At 46.6% G+C, this 18101-nt stretch overlaps 1 protein-coding gene across 2 annotated transcripts; it reads left to right on the top strand.

Annotated features, from left to right (window-relative positions):
* Positions 1-606: 606 nt before the first annotated feature.
* LOC144144117 (uncharacterized) lies at positions 607-9940 on the top strand. 2 transcript variants are annotated; one of them, XM_077675505.1, is made up of 4 exons: positions 607-881; positions 1604-1741; positions 7923-8019; positions 8807-9940. In XM_077675505.1, exons 1-4 carry the CDS (start codon positions 777-779, stop codon positions 8842-8844), a joined length of 378 nt encoding a protein of 125 aa, XP_077531631.1. In that variant the 5' UTR covers positions 607-776; the 3' UTR covers positions 8845-9940. The 2 variants fall into 2 exon arrangements, with proteins under 2 accessions (XP_077531631.1, XP_077531632.1); XM_077675506.1 differs by lacking the exon at positions 7923-8019.
* Positions 9941-18101: the final 8161 nt, after the last annotated feature.

Genomic DNA, 18101 nt, shown 5'->3' with positions numbered 1-18101 from the left:
CCGCCTCACTGTGTCGCTCAATCTGGTTCATGATGGAAAAACAGCGCATAGACGACGGTCTTAGAAAAGAATGGAGAGAGGACACGCGCTGACAGCAGCCTGAATCTTTATTGCACGCAAAAAATATGTATACACTCATGAAAAATAACAATTGACATATAGCGCATTCATTTGTGCATACTGACAGCCAAACAAAAGGTAAAAACACAAGCGGCTTGTGTGCGTACATAACCAAACAGCCTTGGCTAGAAAGTCATGCACCGGTACTCACTCGCCCAATTGACAATCCTGCGCTTAATATGGGACTGCCCTCAAGACCTCTTCCGTGTAATCAATAGCACTGAGCAGTGGAGGGAGGTGTTGGGTAGCTCTGCTCTTCACAGCAGTCGCCACAGCACTCGCCACCAGCCTTTGGCCGGTGGCCACCGCGCTGAAATGAGGAATCCGATCCCGTGCTCCCTTTTTTTAATATTAAGTTTTTACTCTCTCTCGCTCTCTGTCTCGAGCGCTGGATGTCCGGGCGCCGTGAAATCCCCCTAGCGGCCAGTTTCGAAAGCTGCCGCGGTATGGACACCTGCCCTTCAGGAGAGGAATTAACCAACCTTTTGGGCGGGTGAGGAGCATCGCTAGGCGGATGTGACGTCACGTTTGCTCGCAGCGTTCCCGCGCGGTATGTTTACATTTTTCCGAGTGCTGCCTACACGGCGTACGTGCCGTAGCGATTCAAGTAGTCGCGTTCGACTTATGCGGTCGACGCAAGAATTCATAAACTGGCGATGGTTGTCGCCCTGTCAGTCGTCGTTCAACAGCTCCAGCGTCTTCTGGCACTACAGCTTTGCAGTTATCTGTGGGCGTTCAACTGTCCACCATCGGCCGACCAGGTGAGTGTTTTTTGGCGAGTTTGCAATCAGTTCGTATATCTCCTACTGCAAAGCTTGCTTTCTGCTCGCGGCAGTTATATTAGCGACGTTTACGAAATTCTTGCGCGTTCTCCCCGTCTGTCGCTGTTTATGCTGCTCGTTCGCGTCTGTCGGCGATCGCGAGCTGTTGACGGTTTGTTGCACGGCGCGGAAACTCGCTCGCATTGCAAACCCGTCTCGCCCATGACGTTTCCTTGTCTCTTTAAGGTTTCGTCATTAACATCACTTGTTTTCCTCGACGCTTTTTCTAGACAACGTGCCTTGTGCTAACCGATCTTAATATTGTAACGAAAATGAACTTGCAGTACGATCTGTTGGTGAAGTTAGGAGCGTGACAGGTCCCTGTTGGCAAGGTTTTCGTGTGTGCGTGTGGTTCGTGAGGGCGTTGTAACACGCTACTTTAGCCTGTTGCACTCGTTGCTGCATCCAGCACTTTTGCTGCCAGGAGTGCCTGCCAAGGAATGCTTACGTCGTTATGTGTTTTCATCTTTAATAGTGGGGCCAATCGGCGTTCAATAACCGATGGAAATTCAGCGGGAACGACCCTGATAACGCAGGGCGGGCAAGAGCACTGCTTGTGTGGTCTTCGCTTTCGTTTGCCCTTTTTTTAGTCATCCTGGATTGTTTATTACTGCTGCCTCAAGGGTGCTTCATTCCTCATGTTCCATTTCTTTCTCTTGCAGCATCTCCTGACTGCAGTCACAGTGCCCCTAGCCTGCCTGCAGCACTCATCCTGCCATTCTAGTGGGAACTGCCATTCTAGTGCAGGCCACTTGTCACAACCAAACGGGTTCCCGACTTTTCCTGGCTTCTATTTGATGGTATACTTTAGATCCACCAGTGCGTTCTCACTCCGTGTACATTTCAAGCGAGGGTTTACAGTAACACGGTAGTTGATAGCCATGAAGACAGCAGCGTGTGTACTAAAAATCAAGTTTAGTTATTTATGCCAATGTCAAAAAACCAACCTGGTCTATGCATCCATTCCAGCCTGACATTTTCAAATACAAGTCTTTCAGTAGCTAGTGAAACAATGAAGAGGTAGGGATAGCTCATGCACTGCTTAATTACTACCTTCATTTTTTTACTGTTGAAAATTTATGGATGATGCTATATGTGCCACCTAGAAGTCCCACCAGAAATTGTTATATGCACTACCGATATAGCACAATCTATGAGGTGGGCTGGCGTGACCTTCGTGCAAACAGCACCGTACGTGGTTTCCGTCACGACAAAGTTTGCACTGTAGTCTTGGGCGTGTAATGGGTTATGGCTGACCACAGGGCCGTTTACAGTGCTTTCCAGCTTCCAGTGGAGGCAGGAACACAAATTACGTGGTCGGCCAGGGCACAGTACATGGTGTTAGTCAACACCATAGATATACCGTGCCTCGGATGGCCGCGTCATATATATATATATATTTCTTAATTTTACTTTTGAGTTTTGTGTAAGCAGGGATGTATCTAGTGCCCCTATGCTGTCTATCCTTGGTTTTTGTAAACACTAAGTAATATCGCACGGTAGCTTTATTCATCGTAATGAGATTTCTCAGGTGCCAGATTGCTCAGATCTCACATGGCTTCCTATGGCTGCAGGGATGTACAATGTCTTGGGTTCGATTCTTGGCTGCCAGGGCTGCATTGAATTTATAAAGCCAAAAAAATAACCTTCTGTACACAATGTCTTGGTTTACGCTAAAGATCCTTGAGCGAGAGGTCTACCACACTGCCCTGTGCCTCATAGTGCGAAGTGACCTCAGTTTACTCGATTATGATGGAATTACTTAATGCCTTCTCATGTAAACTCTTGAGTGCAAACGGGAGAAGGTGCACCTACCTCGCCTTGAGCTGTTAGACTAAGTTGCCTTTTTCGCACGACATCTAAGCTGTGTGAGAAAGCCATACAGGGCTAAGAATGTTGTAAGAAATGCCTCTTACGTGAGGCAGCTCATACATAATGTTTAAAAAAAGCGTGTCACATTATTTTGCAGTAAGCTCTTTAAACGTTTTACACCCCTCCTACCGCCCTGCTTTCATTGTTATTCAAGGCACTTTGCATATGTAGACACAGGAAAATGAAGCAGAAAGACATAGATATTTTTTTTCAGCTGCACAGTGTCGCAGGCTATGCACCTGACGCAATGCTGTTTGTTCATCACGGTTTGCACTGTGCTTTGAAACAGTTTGTTACCAAGGTCCAAAGATTCACTTGGCTATTTCATGTCAGGAATGATACAAAGGGATCATCTGTGGAAGCAATGCCCATCCTATTCTTGTCCTTTTGTAATTTATGAGAGCTGCTGCAGCCAAGCATTCTATGGTATATTTATGAACTAGAAAATACATGGAAAAGGCAGTCTCTAAGCTGGAGGGAAACTATCGAGTAGCATATGCATTTAGTTTAAATAGTGGCGTGTTGCCCAACTGCTGGGCAACCGCATTAAGTTTATGCCGTGCTTGTGATTTGCTCAAGTATGTGAACTAGTCTTAGGCATTTACGTGTTGATAAAAGAATTCCGTGCTATCTTCATTCATTCACTGCAACTCGTTTGTGCTCATGGGGAGCATTCGGAGTGAGACGCTTAGCATGATAAAAATCAGAATACGCTTTACTCAGTTGGACTCAAGATATACCTGATCAGGACACGTCTACTCCTGAATGCTTAGATACCTGATCACATAAAAATTGGCCAACTTAACAAGCTGCAGGAAAGGAAGCAGCCCCATTCCTTCACCATAAAATAAAAAGAAGACAAGAAGAAACTATTTTACATTTGCAAAAGGTCCAGGCGAGGCTGTTGTTTCTTACGCTTTCAAGAATACATTAATACTGTTGTTGTTTTACAATATAAAGTGAATTTTCCTTACACTACTTCCTTGACTTCAGTTGTTTTCCTTTCTGGGTGACCTATGAGACCAAAGGTGCAATGTAATTAACAGTATGGTCATGTTAGTTGTAAACATGATAGAAAAGGAGCACAAAAATATGCATGGCAAAACTCAGGACTTTTGTTGTGTTGTTTTTCATTTATAGTTAATTTTGTTTTGTCCTATGGCACAATGCAATTCTCGAAACCAGCTTTCCTCAGAAACCTATTGAGCACAATTTTTCATACTAGGCAACATTACATGCAATGGCTGCACAACACTTTCTGCCTGAATATAAATGTGGCTAAAAAATGTCTTAGTTATTTTGAAGCAGGCAGTTTTCATTGCCAGTCAGACAAAATGGGGCCAGATGCCATCTGTGCAAAACCACATGTGACCGCACCATGGGAGGAGGAGGACAAACATTTTATTGAGCCTTTAAAGGCCCCTTAGGGGACGTGGTGACCGGCGTACCGGTGTCCGCAGCAGCCCTCGCCGTGACCACCCGCTGGGTAGACAGGTCGGACCTGCCCAGTGCCTCAGCCCAGTGCCCACCGTCTGCTAAGAGAGGATAGGGGTTGTGGGGACAGTTCCAAAGAAGATGGTCCAGTGTTTCCACTGCTCCACAGGCCGTGCAGTTGGTGGAGGGGTAGACGGAAGGAGAAATACGGTGCAGGTGGTAGCGACATGGGAGGGTATGGGTTTGCACCAGTCGCCATAGCCGTTCTTCCCTGTTGGATAAATCCGGGTGTGCGGGGGGGAGCTGGCGGCGTGAGAGGCGGTAATGTGCCGTAATGTCTTGGAAGGTCAAGAGACTGTCCCAAGCTGATAGGGCTCCGTGAAAGGGTTCGAGGCTAGGGCCTGCTTGGACGGTGAGCTCTCGAGCGGCCCTATGTGCTGCCTCGTTTCCCCCCACGCCCATGTGGGCCGGAGTCCAGATCAGCTTTATTTGTATGGTAGGAGGATTTTTGAGGAGAATTTTGAGCACCAGGGGCGAGATCATGCCTCTGGCGTAATTTCGAATGGCTGTTTTCGAATCCGAGATGATAGTGATAGGGGGCGGCCTATGTGTAAGGGCTAGCGCGATAGGTGACCGGTAAAAGGTGCAAAGGCTCATGGGTACGTTGTCTGCTCCAGCCACTTCCGGTTCGAGATCTCGCCTGGCCTCCCGTACGCCGGCGGCTTTCACGCGCGTGTGTGCGTGTTGTTTATTTGTCACAGAGTGCTAACCTTTCAGAGAAGCCCCTAGTAGAATTCATTGTTGTTACACATTGAATGTGCGATGCATGAGCGGTTTTTTTTTCAGTGGAAACAGATAAACAACAAGCACAAGCGCACGTGAAAGCCGTCGGCATATGGGAGGCCAGGAGAGCTCTCGAACCGCAAGTAACAGAACTCCGCGGGAGCAGACAATGCACCCATGAGCATTTGCGCTTTTTACCGGTCACCTATTGTCGCCTCTTCCGCCTCAGCGGGTCAGTTGGTGCGGTCTGTTAGGGATTTAAGAGGAGGAGTGTTGGGATGGTTGATTACTACTGCGACAGCGTATGCATCCTGCCATCGATAGCAAGCTGCGTCCACATAAACCATAGTGGGGTGGACGGGGTATTTCTCTGTAAGTGCTTGTGCTCGTAGTTCCCTACGCTGCTTGTTGAAAACAGGGTGATATTGCGCGGTAAAGGGTGGATAGTGAGGGAGCCATGAATGTCGGCTGGTACCGGGAGCCTGTCATCACAGAGGATAGGGGCTTTAAGGTTAAGAGTAACAAGGAGAGTGTGACCGGTGGGGGTGGATGAGAGCCTATTTAGCTGACCGATAAGGTGGGCTTCAATGAGTTCCTCCGCAGTATTGTAAATGCCGAGTTTCTCGAGTCTGGCAGTGGTAGTGCTCTGAGGGATTTGTAGCGCCGTTTTTTAGGTCTTTCGAATAAGGCAGTTGACTTTAGAGAGTTCGGTACGCGAGGGCAAGAGATACGGGAGGGAGTAAGTGAGAAGGCTGAGCCCAAATGCCTGTATCAGCCGGATACGCTCCGTTTCTTTGAGCCCCTTGTTGCGGGCAGCAATCCTGCGGATGAGGGCGATCGTCTGATTCACCTGAGAATTCAGCTGTGCTAGGTACTTAATGTTTGCGAAATTGCGCTGTATGCAGAGCCCAAGTATTTTCAGGACTTCCACTTGGCGAACATCCCTACCATCAATGCGGACCATAATGGTGGGTGTCTGGGCTGGGTTGCCGGTTGATTTGGCGCTCAGATTTTTCAGGTGAGATTTCAGGTGAGCTCAGATTTTTCAGGTGAGCATCCAAGCCCAACTTGCGCGGCGGCGGTAACTAAGTCAGCTCCCTGTTAGAGAACCTCCTCGATTTGAAAGTCGCTGCCTCTGGTGGTCCACAGCGTAATATTATCGGCGGATATGCTGTGGAGTAAGCGAGGGATCGCGGCGAGCTTACTGGGAAGGTGGATTAGGGCAATGTTAAATAGGAGTGGGGATAATACTGCACCTTGAGGCGTGCCAATGGTTGGGAAATGGATAGTGTCGGATTGTAGGTCACCGAGCTGAATAACAGCCGTGCGGTTCGAAAGGAAGTTACGGATATAGTTGTATGTGCGGCGACCCGGAGTGAAAGTGGCAACGTTACACAAAATAGCCTGGTGTGATACGCGATCAAAGCTTTCTAAAGATCAAGTGCCAAAATGGCTCAATTATCTACCTTTGAAGGGGCAGCGATAATTCTGTGTTTTAATTGCAGGAGTACATCTTCGGTTTCCGCACCATGGGAAGTGTTGTCCAGTTTTTTGCAAATCGCTTGTTAGCCCTACGGGAACCGCAGCACGTGTAGTGACTGCCATAATCTTTGTCTCAGCCCTATAAATTGACGTGAACCTTTTTCCTCCTTACTTAAAACAGATTTCCTTTTTTGTTGTTTGATCCTGTTTACAGCAAGCCCTTTTTTGTAGAGAAAAGGAACTGCCACCTGAAGAAAACCACCTCTGTTTCAAAAATGCACTGATCAAGATTAGTATTATACTACAATGAGAACATATAAATGTTAAAATGTAAAAAATTAGTCATATACACAAATAACTAATGAAGTGTGCCGCTGCACAAATTGGTTTTCAATACATAAACAAAGGAGTTCTTCAAAGAGAAAGGTCAAGAAAAAGGGCAGGGGTGTTTTCTGGTCTGTTTCACTACAACCTAAAATGATGCTTTGGCTCTCGGTAAGATTAAGTACACTATTTATATGGTACTAGGAAGTGTCCAAGCAGCATTTCTGACTCGCCCCGTCTTTCTACGAGCATTACTGACAGTTTCTCTCTTGTTGATCGAAGAAAGGAGTGAAATGCGCTGAAAGCATCAAATCTGCATTCGCACCGTTCAGTTGCATGGTCTGGCTCATTAACAAGGAACCACACGACAAACAGACGTGCTCACACGTCAGCTCAGAGTTGCGTATCGAGAAATTCTGGGCGAGCTAGAGAAGCTTGCCAGGTCTTGCACTTAAACATCAGTAAAGCATGCATTATGCGACAAACCAACGACGACAGAAATAGCTACCTTCATACTGGGCAAGTGTTCGAACCACTGTGGCGTGTTAACGCCGCGATCAGAAAGTTGCCACGCCAGTTTGACAGCCCTGGCGCGAATCGTGTGTGTCAGTCCGGCCCACAATTGAAGACTTCCGCGTTATTACTGTGATTTGTGGCAGCCAGATTGGTGGGATCGACCCATGGATGATCGGTCAGAAGCAGTGACAAGCAGCCATTTTGACCCTCCGAACGCTTGAAAGTACGTGTAAACATATAAAAAAGTGTTTCTGACTGCAGCTAGATGATGCTATATCGGTGGTGGGTATAGCACTTCATAGGTTGTATTCACTGGTGTGGCCCACAAGTGGGCGACCCTGTGTGTGCGCCGCCATGTATGTGCCGCAGCGTCTGTGATACATCGGACTCCATGAGATTGCGGTAATGGACCTTTTTCTATTAGCAATCTGCACATGCGCGGGCTGGTAATCCGCCATTCTGGACAGTCGTCTCGGGCAAAACAAACAAAAGGGTGCCCCCTCCACTTGTTGTTGGGGTAGCAGCTATGCTTTCTAGTGATGCACGTTTTTATTTCTTCTTTTTCGACAGCATGTGGTGAGCTGTGCGTGCACACAAAGGATTTCAAAGGAAAGGGGTGAAGACTTGAGGTTGACCACGGTACGAGCACATGGCTACCAGCAAGGGGGTGAGCGGTGCAAGCATGGCACAACTCGGGAGATGGCATCACGTGCACTGGCTTCATTTAGTATAAATATAGAATATAACTATAAATTGGCGTGTGCATAAAGCATTTCTTCGAAAGCAATATTTGGTTTTGGTTTTCAACTGTGCATTAAACGACACTTGTGTCAACATCGGTAGTCGCAGGCGACTGCAGCGTTGCCTCTGGCATGCCGTGTCACTTTCGTTCATAGCCGCAGTTTCATTCTACAGTGATGCAAAGTTCTTGAGGGCAAGGAGAGCACCACCACGTAATTTGAGTGCAATTAATAGGTCTTCTCTTAATACTAAGGCCGACAATCGGGCTGAAGTGGTGCAGACGATATGCACCGAAGTTTTCTTTTTTTCTGCGAGGTGTGGGCACAATGCGCAGGCACAGACGTGGTGGTTTCCAGTGTTGTCGGGTGAAGAAATCTCCCTCTGAAATTTTCAGTGAATACCATCTATTAGGTTGCAGTCCAGTATTTCTGAAAGGTTCACTGCTATTGTGACAAATTTTTTAGAGCAGTCATGGTGGCTAAGATGGTAGTTATGAGAAGCTGAATCACTGTTCCAGAGGAGGCTGGAACAACTGCGCTATTGCTCCGCTTGTTCCCAGGCTTGGGTTGCGACATCAGTGTCCTGACAGCACCACACCAAGCTTGCTCATCCCAGAGCTTGCAGTCTCCTCCTGATGCATTTTTCTTGCTCTTTGCTCCGCCTCCTTTCCATCTTGAAGTTCGTGCTTAAATACTCTCATCATGTCTTTGCAGCACCTGCTGACTGGGCTCTAGCCTGTGCCTGCTGGTGAAGAGAAGTTTGCTGTGAGACGAGGGTCTTGACGAGCACATAACTCCTGTTGTTAAAGTGAAGCTTTCAGGGCCTCACTGATTGCATTCAATGTGGCTACATAATGCACTGCAGGAAAGCTAACTTTACACAGTGAGTTTCACAAAGCGATGAGGATGATAAGCGAAAGCACATGCACCTCAAGAAAAAACGCTTTCCATGGTCATAATGGAACCAGTGTCCCTTGCATTATGAAACCATTGTCTGTCAGACTGCGCCCTTCTGATACGGTCGAAGCAGTTTAGATTTTGGACTTTGACTCAAGTCGCAAGAGAGAGAGTGAGAATAAACTTTAATTAAATGCGCAAAATGCTTCAGAGAGGTGTCCTCATTCCAGGATGCCTTGAGCTCAAGCCGCGTTGACAGTCCTTTTGATCAGGCACAGCTGACCTTCGAGGCTGGAGCTGGCCAGAAAGCCAGAACTGTGCACAAATCAAGGACTGACTGCCATAAGACTAACATTATCATTATATATGGTCTGTAGCAGAAGTTACAGCCATGTGAAGTTTGGGCCTAGAAAATGGGAACCAGGAAAACTGGTGGTGCCGTCCAGGCCCAAACTTCAAACAGCTGTCACTTCTGCTACAGACCATATATAATGATAATGTTAGTCTTATGGCAGTCAGTCCTTGATTTGTGCACAGTTCACCGGTACCTTGTTCAGCTGCGCCCCTCCAGCAGTTTTTTTATAAAGGCTGTCAAAAAATCAAACATAAAAGCCAAATAAAGTTGAATGTAGTTGTTTTACACAGAAACAAACTTCATATCTACAATTTCAATGAAAAACCACATGCATCACCCAATTTTTATCGTCCTAACTGTAAAAACCATGTTTTTTTGTTTAAGACCAGGGTGCCCACTTAGAAAAAAAGAATTTGAGTTTTTGGTAGACAGCCCAGTAAAAGACCTCCCAAAAGCAAAGATTGTGGTGTGTTTCCACCATACTACTCTAGGGTGCTGGTGGCAACTGCCCTGGATGAACTTCTTTTAAACTTTATTTCAGGAAATGAGTGAAGATCAATCCCCTTTTACGGTGGGGTGCTACATGAATGGTTCATTTTTAGCCACTAGATTCAAACGTCATGTCTTCATCCTCTCTCTAAGGGGTTTTGGCACTTCCCCTCCCCTTAAGGGTGATTGACCTTGACTTGTGACAGCCACGCAGCACTTTTTTCATTTGTAACATCATGGCAATTCGCAGTCCCACTTCCAGTTTGTTTCCTCCTACTGTGTACTGTGGAGTACAGGCTACTGGGTGGTAGTAGTGTCGCCAGCAAGCAGTCCTCTAGCTCACACGTTGCTGTTCATCTATACCATCCAGCCACACGCCTGGTTGATAAGAAAGTACAGTGGCTACTAAGACTCCCAACCCTTAATTTTGTCCATTTGCCGTATTCTTCGTCTCTGTTCAGCTGCGTGGGAAGGTTCAGCCGCAGCTGCTGTGCTCTTCTATTGCTCAGTCTCCTATCCAGAGAGTTCCTCTCCACAGTTATGTGCAAATCTGTGGTTGTCAGTTTCATCATTGCTCTCTGTTACTTGTTCTGTCATGTGTTCATTAGTTGCTGTGATTGCAAGGAAAAAAACGTGCACGCTTTTGTCTTACGACAATAATGGCTTTTTTTTTAACGTTTATTGAAATGTAAAAAAAACACCCGGGGCCTCTTGCTAGTGCATCAGGCCCCCTTAGAAGTAGCGATTAGTTAAAGTTCACGACGGGTATGGGTGGGAAATAGCAAGGGAAAAATAGTGGGTCGGTATATGAAATGCAGGGGTGTGTCCCACACTGCCTCCGCTAAATTAGGTGGGTAGGAGGGACGCAAGAGATCATTTAAGGAATTTGGTTGCAAGTTAGTGGGAAGGGTGTCTAGGAGAAATTGTCTTTCAGTTTAACTCAGTTTTCTCACGAGGGATTCCTTGCTTGATTGTCATCTGAGCTTGGACGTTGCCTGTTTGAGCTATCACTTACTTGCATGCTGTTTGGACTTTTGATCGCAGTGGCTTTGAAACTTCGCCACTTGATTTTGCTCGACGAAAGCTTCGCGTTCAAACTGTCGTCGTCATTAGAATGTGAGGTGCACCATTTTTGTCTAATTTTGCATCTCGATGCACCGCTATCCAGATTCAAACTACTTCGACCATGTTGCAATGGTGTCACGGAATAGATGTTGGTTTCACACCACGAGGGTCCTGATTTGTTTCTGACTGCAGGAAGCGTTTTTTTTCTGCACTTCTTTACCCACGATCATTATCATTGTCAGAGAAAGTTGGCTTTTCTGCAATGCCTTTTTGGCATGGCATATTCCACTGGTGAGACATAGAAAGTTTTGCTTTAAAATCAGGGTCTTCAAGCACTTTTGGTCCAGTGAGTAGCAATGTGCACGTATTTGTAACCATATAATACTGAGTTAGCACCCTTCGATCCTTCCTGTCTTGTGCCAGCAGTCTCGTCATCCAACACATGAAAGTGCCCTCGACTTTTGCCCGCACTTTTCACTTATGCCTGACCCAATAACTTTTGTTGATTTCCAGTGTTGCGCATGTCACATTTTCATTCAGGGTCACCTTGGGGCAGATAAGCGCCTACTTGTATTTTTACAAGTGGTTTTAGCCATGGAGCATGCTTCGCACTCTTGTGTGAGCAGCATTATGGTGCCTTGTTGCTTGTCCAGCAAGTGATGTGATGCCATGTCAATAAACATTCTTCAGTGTTTGTAATGACTTTGGTGTTTTCTTGGCTTCACTTTCTAATAGTGAGAGTTGCTATCCATCAAGAAGCATACACTTACAAATGCTATGTATTCTTATTTTTTCTTGGAGGTGAAATTTACAAAGTTTCCTTAGCAACACAGCATAACATCAAAACAAATAAAACCAACTAAAATAGCAAATGTGGCATATTTTTAAAATTAATAAACTGTGGAAAAACAACACAGCACGAGAGAGAGAGCACGAAAAGTGACAGCACCGCGTGTTTGTACCATTCTGTTGTTTTCGTGCTAAATATTTTCAAATGAATAAATATGCAAGGAATGCAGTTGAAGTAGGGTAACTTTTTATTTGAGCTTGTCTCTTGGACATACAAGTACATTTCTTGAATCGATTGCTGGATGCAATTTTCGATATTAGGCAAGCACTGGATTCTCGAATGGACACAACAGACGTTTGTTCAATTCTTATTTGCAATTGCATTGTGCAGTTTAACCCGTACAAAACATTTCGCCAAAGTCCAAAGCATTGGTTAAGGTAGAACAAAAAAAATGCCTCTGTGCCAAGATTTCGAAGCATGTCAAAGATTTATAGGTGGCCTGACTTAACCTATAGCCCTACACTGCAGTTACCCTTCATAGCTGGCCCAAGTTATGCTGAGCTTTTCCTCGTGAAACCTAAAAAGTTGAATTTTGATGTTTACAGCTACGCTGTGCAATGTATAAGCCTAGCATAATTTACTCTTCAGTATTTTTACTCTATCCAGGTTTTATGTTTATTACACCACAATAAAAGTTTGCAGCCAGTGTTGAATTGACGAGCGTCAACCAATTCAGGTTGAAAGCACAAAATGCTCTAACAGAAATCGCAGTCTTCACATGTGATCAAATACGTAGTTCTTTAACACTAAACAAGGCTACTGCAGAATGCTAGGAGCGTAAAATATACTCGATGAGGTGCAGTTGGCCAGTGCGTAATTTAAACAGCATTGTTTTAAGACAAACGGGAATTGGTGAAACAGCCATGAGCTTCTGACAGCAGCTATCATCGTGACTGGCCAATTCACCTGAGTGGGGATGTTACGGCTATGTGCTGGCCTAATGAATTGCCAAGAAATTTAAAACTCATTGTATGTCGGGTTGCTTGTACCTGTGGACTTTTTTCAGTTTAAGGTCATAATGCGCTCCCTGGGTCCACCTTTAGTCAGCTAGACCCACTGAGCTATAGTGGTGTCAAGGATGTGGTGCTGGACTTGCACTAGGGATGTCCTGGGTTTGATTCCCATGTGGTTTGAACTCTCCCCAAAGGTTTGAACTCAATCCACTCTTTGCACTGCCGGCCGGTTTAGGAGCTGTTGTGCTAGTACAGCGGATAGTGGCTTCTTAGTCAATGGGCCACTTATTGCTTTCGCGTTGATAAGGTAGAGTTTTCAAGATTGTGTGTTTCAATCGGTTACACTTGCCACATTTAGGGTGCTTAAATCCGACCATGTGCAAATTGCAGGCCTGTGATAAATGAGTACAGGTGATTATCTAGATGCATAAAACTGCGCCTACTGTCAAGGCATGCCGTGAATTTGTTGGTGGAATGGACATTTACAAACATGTATTCGCATGATTTCCACTGCAGCATAAAAAATTGAGGTAAAAAAGGTGCATTGTAATAAAAGGTGCATAAAAGGTGCATTGTAATTTTGCAGCTCCCAAGTAGTACACTATATAAGACCAGCACTGCTTCCCCTCGTGGTGCTTTGGGCGGCTCACAGCAAAGTCCACTAAGCATCAGAATCAGCTAGTGCTTGATGTAGTTGCTACATCTATTCCCTTTGAAACGCAAGCTGCTGGACACCAGATTTCCCTACACTAATAACATTAGAATTGGGTTAGAAAAGTGAAATGAACTGGAAAGGTGTGGGTGAAAAGTATGATCAACATGACAATTCCAACAGGGACAAGACCACCCTGTTTTGGGAGCTTTACCTGAAAAGACCAAGGCACTTGGCAACGAAAGGAGCCCCAGCTGAAAACAGAGCAAGGCCTCATGGCTTGTGGAGGGTGCTTCTCGTGGTAGAATATAACTGCCTGTCATCATGCGATTTCGACTGCCCAGGAGTCTTCACCACCACTGTGGTGACATTGAAGGAAGGTGACAGGAAAGTGTCCGCAAAGTCGCACATCAAGGCTACTATTACTGTTGACACTGGACAGATAAGAGCCAAAATTACAACTAAACTAGTTTTCTGCACAAGAAAGAGCTCACTTTCTTGTTTTGCCAAAGCTAATAACATGCCCTTAAATAATCCATGCATGACATATGTTCATCACAGATGGGTTTGGGTGCACCAAATTATTTGTTATACGGAACCTTTTTTCCCCGCTGCGAACTCGCAGGAAGCAGTTTTATTTCGTGTAAGGCATTTCTAAGAGCAACGCAATCACTTTGTTCTCTGCCTACTTTACTCATACTATCAATTCGTAAATTTATACCAGCAAATAGAAAACAAACAGAAAGAAGAACACAATTTAGCGCACGAGATATCCCCAGCTGTCCATTGCTTTGACACTCGCTGAAAGATTTGTAATGGTCAAGCTGGCATAGATCTGTAGATCGTTTGGTTTTGTTTTCACTGGCATTGCCAGTACACACGCTGCTGTCTTCATGGTTATCCACTGCTGTGTTAGTGTAAACACTCGCTTTAAATGTATGCAGAGAGAGAACGCAGCAGTGTATCTGAAGTATACCATCAATTATAAGCCAGGCAAGGGCGGGAACCCGTTAGGTCGTGACAAGTGGCCTGCGAACATCAGTTCCCACTAGAATGGCAGGATGAGTGTTGCACGCAGGCTAGGGGCACCGTGACTGCAGTCAGGAGATGCTGCAAGAGAAAAATGAAACGTGAAGAATCAAACAACGTTCACGCAACAGTAAATAATCTACGACGACTGAAAAGAAGGGCAAACGACAGAGAAGACCACACAAGCACTGCCCCTGCCCTGCGTTGTTATCGGGGTCGTTCCGCCTGCATTTGCATCAGTTATAGAACGCTGAGTGGTTCACTATTAAATATGAAAACACATAACGAAGTAACCATCCCTTGGCAGGCACTCCTGGCAAGCAAGAGTACTAGATGCAGGAAAGAGGTGCAAGAGGCCAAAGCAGCGTGTTACAACGCCCTCACGAACCACACGCGCACACGAAAACCTTGCCAACAGCGTTCTGTCACGCTCTAACTTCACGTATAGATCGGGCAGCAAGTTCATTTTCGTTACAACATTAAGATAGGTTAGCACAAGGATAACAAGCGATGCTAATGACGCCACATTGAAGAAGAGACAAAGAAGCGCCACGGGCGAGACGGGTTTCCGTGCCGTGAAACAAACCGCCAACAGCTTGCGATCGCCGACAGACGCGAACAGAGCAGCATAAACAGCAACAATAATGCAAGACGGTGAGAACGCGCCGTTAACAATTTCGTAAACGTCGCTAATATAACTGCCGCAAGCAGAAAGCACGCTTTGCAGTAGGAGATATGCGAACTGATTGCAAACCCGCCAAAAAACACTCACCTGGTCGGCCGATGGTAACTGGTAACCGGCCGATGGTAACAGATAACTGCAAAGCTGTTGTGCCAGAAGACGCTGGAGCTGTTGAACGACGACTGACAGGGCGACAACCATCGCCAGTTTATGAATTCTTGCGTTGATCGCAAGTCGAACGCGACTACTTGGATCGCTACGGCACGTACGCCGTGTAGGCAGCACTCGGAAAAATGTAAACATACCGCGCGGGAACGCTGCGAGCAAACGTGACGTCACATCCGCCTAGCGATGCTCCTCACCCGCCCAAGAGGTTGGTTAATTCCTCTCCTGAAGGGCAGGTGCCGCGGTAGGCTCCGGCCCGCTCCACACCGTCACCGCTGCTTTGGCGGTATACTCTCGACGGAGATTAACCATTTGTATGCGTTAAAATACATACATATGTTGAGCAGCCACTCTATTTGCAAATGGGGTGTAGTAACGAGAGTGTGAACGTTTTTGACTCATTCCGTCTGTATGAGTGCCAGGTATCTGTCACTGTATATTGAGTAACTCTGACCAGTATGTCGTAATGAAGATGAAGATAAAGGAGAACACTCGAGGAAAACTTGGCCAACCACCCCTGTGGGGGTACGCGCCAGGGAAAAAGAGAAGTGCGTGGAAGAGGGAGAGGAAGACGTCGGAACCGTAATTAAAGAAGAATTCTATTTATTCTCACTGCCTTTTGTTGATTTGCTTACCCCTGATTGTGTATGTGTCCTGCCTAAAGGCGCAACGACAACAACAGGGAAAGCAACACCGGCTGGAGTTGACGTGTGCCAAGAAACCTAACATTCACCCGCGGGCGACGACCATGCAGCAGCACTTGGATGTCGCCAGCTATGCCGGCACAGCCAGGCCCGCGCTGTAGGGCCGGACACTCGGTCAACTCCAGGCACCCGAGCTTTGCACCGGGTAACCTCACCATCGTTCCCTTCTGGGGGGGCCGCCTTGGTGTCGGGCAGACTACTTGCTCTTCCCACAAATCGAGGCACCCGTGCCTGGCGCCGGAAAGCCTCAATTTGCGCCAAGTCATCAGGCCACCACAGTTCATGGTGGATCAACCACTCCTGTCAGTCAAGGCAGCGGCACCAAAATACCCGAACGCTACGCTACGCTCACCGGGCACTCCAGGACGCGAAGCCGTCGGGGAAGTTCAGCTCCGCCTCCGGTCTAGACGCAACGTGCAGTGAACCTTGATGCAGCCAGAGCCCCTTGTTTTATGGTCTGATGGGAGCTGCTTTTAGGCTTTCCCCTTCATCCCTCTTTTGGTGATCCTGACCTGGGAACCTAGCAGAGATTAGACCGCGGTAGCTCAGTGGCTAAGGCGTTGCGCTGCTGAGCACGAGGTCCTGGCATGGATTCCCGGGCGCAGCGGCCGCTTTTCTGATCGAGGCTAAAAGCAAAAACGCCCGTGTGCACGCTATTTCAGCTCACGTAAAAGATCCCCACGTGGTCAAAATTAATTCGTAGCCCTCCACTACGGCGCGCCTCATCGCTTGTGTTGTGTCGGCGCGTTAAAACCTACAATCGACCAATGAAGAAGCGAATAAAATCTTCCGCTGTGCAACCGCACGAGGTGCAAGAATTTGGTTGAGCTTGGAAGAAACATCGAAAATATGGGCTGCTTTCTAGGTTTCTCCCAGAAATAATCTAGCAGTTTCGCTGCCGATTACGTCGGAAGACGATAGTTCCTGCCGCCCTACAACCTAACTTCCTCCTCCCCACCTTTATGCTTTGCCTCCCCTTTCACACTCCCATTAGGAATACTACTGGTAGTTTGCGCTAAAGGGACACTGAAGTAAATTTGTCAAGCTCCCGTTTTTGCTTGCACTGCGTAGGCTGTCTCAAACGAACCCACTGTACATCGTTTATACGAGCGATAAGGCGGTATTTTTTGTATAAAGCCTGAAAGAATAAAAACTAGTATAAGCGGTTTGCGGCGGCTGCACCAATTAACCGCAGTGACGTCAGGTAAAGGTTCTACGATATTAGACGATGTCCAAGATTAGTTCTCAAAGATTCGGTTCTGTGAAACAACATGTTTGAAATCCGACGTTATCACTGAATAGGTATTCTAGATGTCCTAATAATCGCCATACGGTGCTTCTGTCATGTTTTCAGCTGTGAAAGGCCTCAAGTAAGCCTACCAGGACGTCTTGGAATCGTAGCAATCACTACCCGAGGCCTACGAAGTGGATGAACGTTCTCCGCGTCACCGAAGATGCTCAAATGCCATGCGCTTTTTCCCCATGTTTGGAGCTTGCTTCAGTCATGCCTGTATAGTAAAAAGCGTGTTCGCACCAGGCCAATGGTCAGCTGATTCTGGCCTGTGCCCACTGCCCGCAAGCAGTTGGTGCTAATGGCAACATCACGTCAAAGAGAACTCGCTGGAGCGTCAGTGTCTGCCTGCGCGCGTCCTTCAAACTCGGTCAGGCCAGTGCTACTTTTTCTAGTTTCGGTTCTAATATTCGCGCCTAGAGGAAGAGGCGCTGGAAAACACTCCTCCTCTCATTTTGTTTTCTTTCCACTTCTCTCCGGCGCGACTGGGGGCGCGCATGCGGAAAAACGGTAACCGCAGTTGCTCCAAGGTAAATATAAATGGCAGCGATGCTTCGGGCGAAAGGCGGTTCAGAACCTATTGCCAGCGACATCAGCATGGGGGCTGATGGGAGTGGCGATTGAGGCGCGACTAGGCGAGGAGGGAACAAACACAAATAACAAAAAACCAAGTTTTATTCAACAATAAAACAATATTTCTATTTTACGAACAATATTTATTTCTCAGTCCCATTTATTTAGGCACAATGTGCAAATAATTTATGAAAATGTTGTTCATTCTCAAAAACCCTTTTTGTAGCGCCTTCTGAAGAATGGCACGTCATTGCTCTGTGATGCAGTCCTTGTAGTGTTCGGAAAGGCGCGCCTAAAGTTCGTC

Source organism: Haemaphysalis longicornis, unplaced genomic scaffold, assembly GCF_048455015.1.
Source record: "Haemaphysalis longicornis isolate Haplotype H1 unplaced genomic scaffold, Haemaphysalis longicornis Haplotype H1 scaffold_62, whole genome shotgun sequence".
NCBI classification, from domain to species: domain Eukaryota; kingdom Metazoa; phylum Arthropoda; class Arachnida; order Ixodida; family Ixodidae; genus Haemaphysalis; species Haemaphysalis longicornis.
Note: the sequence above shows the minus strand (reverse complement) of the source record. Positions and strands in the feature narration are given on the sequence as shown.

What these genes read in the sequence shown, in the direction of transcription:
- LOC144144117 (XM_077675505.1), top strand. Translation starts at nt 777, where the DNA reads ATGGTTGTCGCCCTGTCAGTCGTCGTTCAACAGCTCCAGCGTCTTCTG. An exon ending in TTCCTGGCTTCTATTTGATG is followed by an intron (nt 1,742 to 7,922) that starts GTATACTTTAGA and finishes CTTTTTCGACAG; the next exon opens with CATGTGGTGAGCTGTGCGTG. An exon ending in ACATGGCTACCAGCAAGGGG is followed by an intron (nt 8,020 to 8,806) that starts GTGAGCGGTGCA and finishes ATGTCTTTGCAG; the next exon opens with CACCTGCTGACTGGGCTCTA.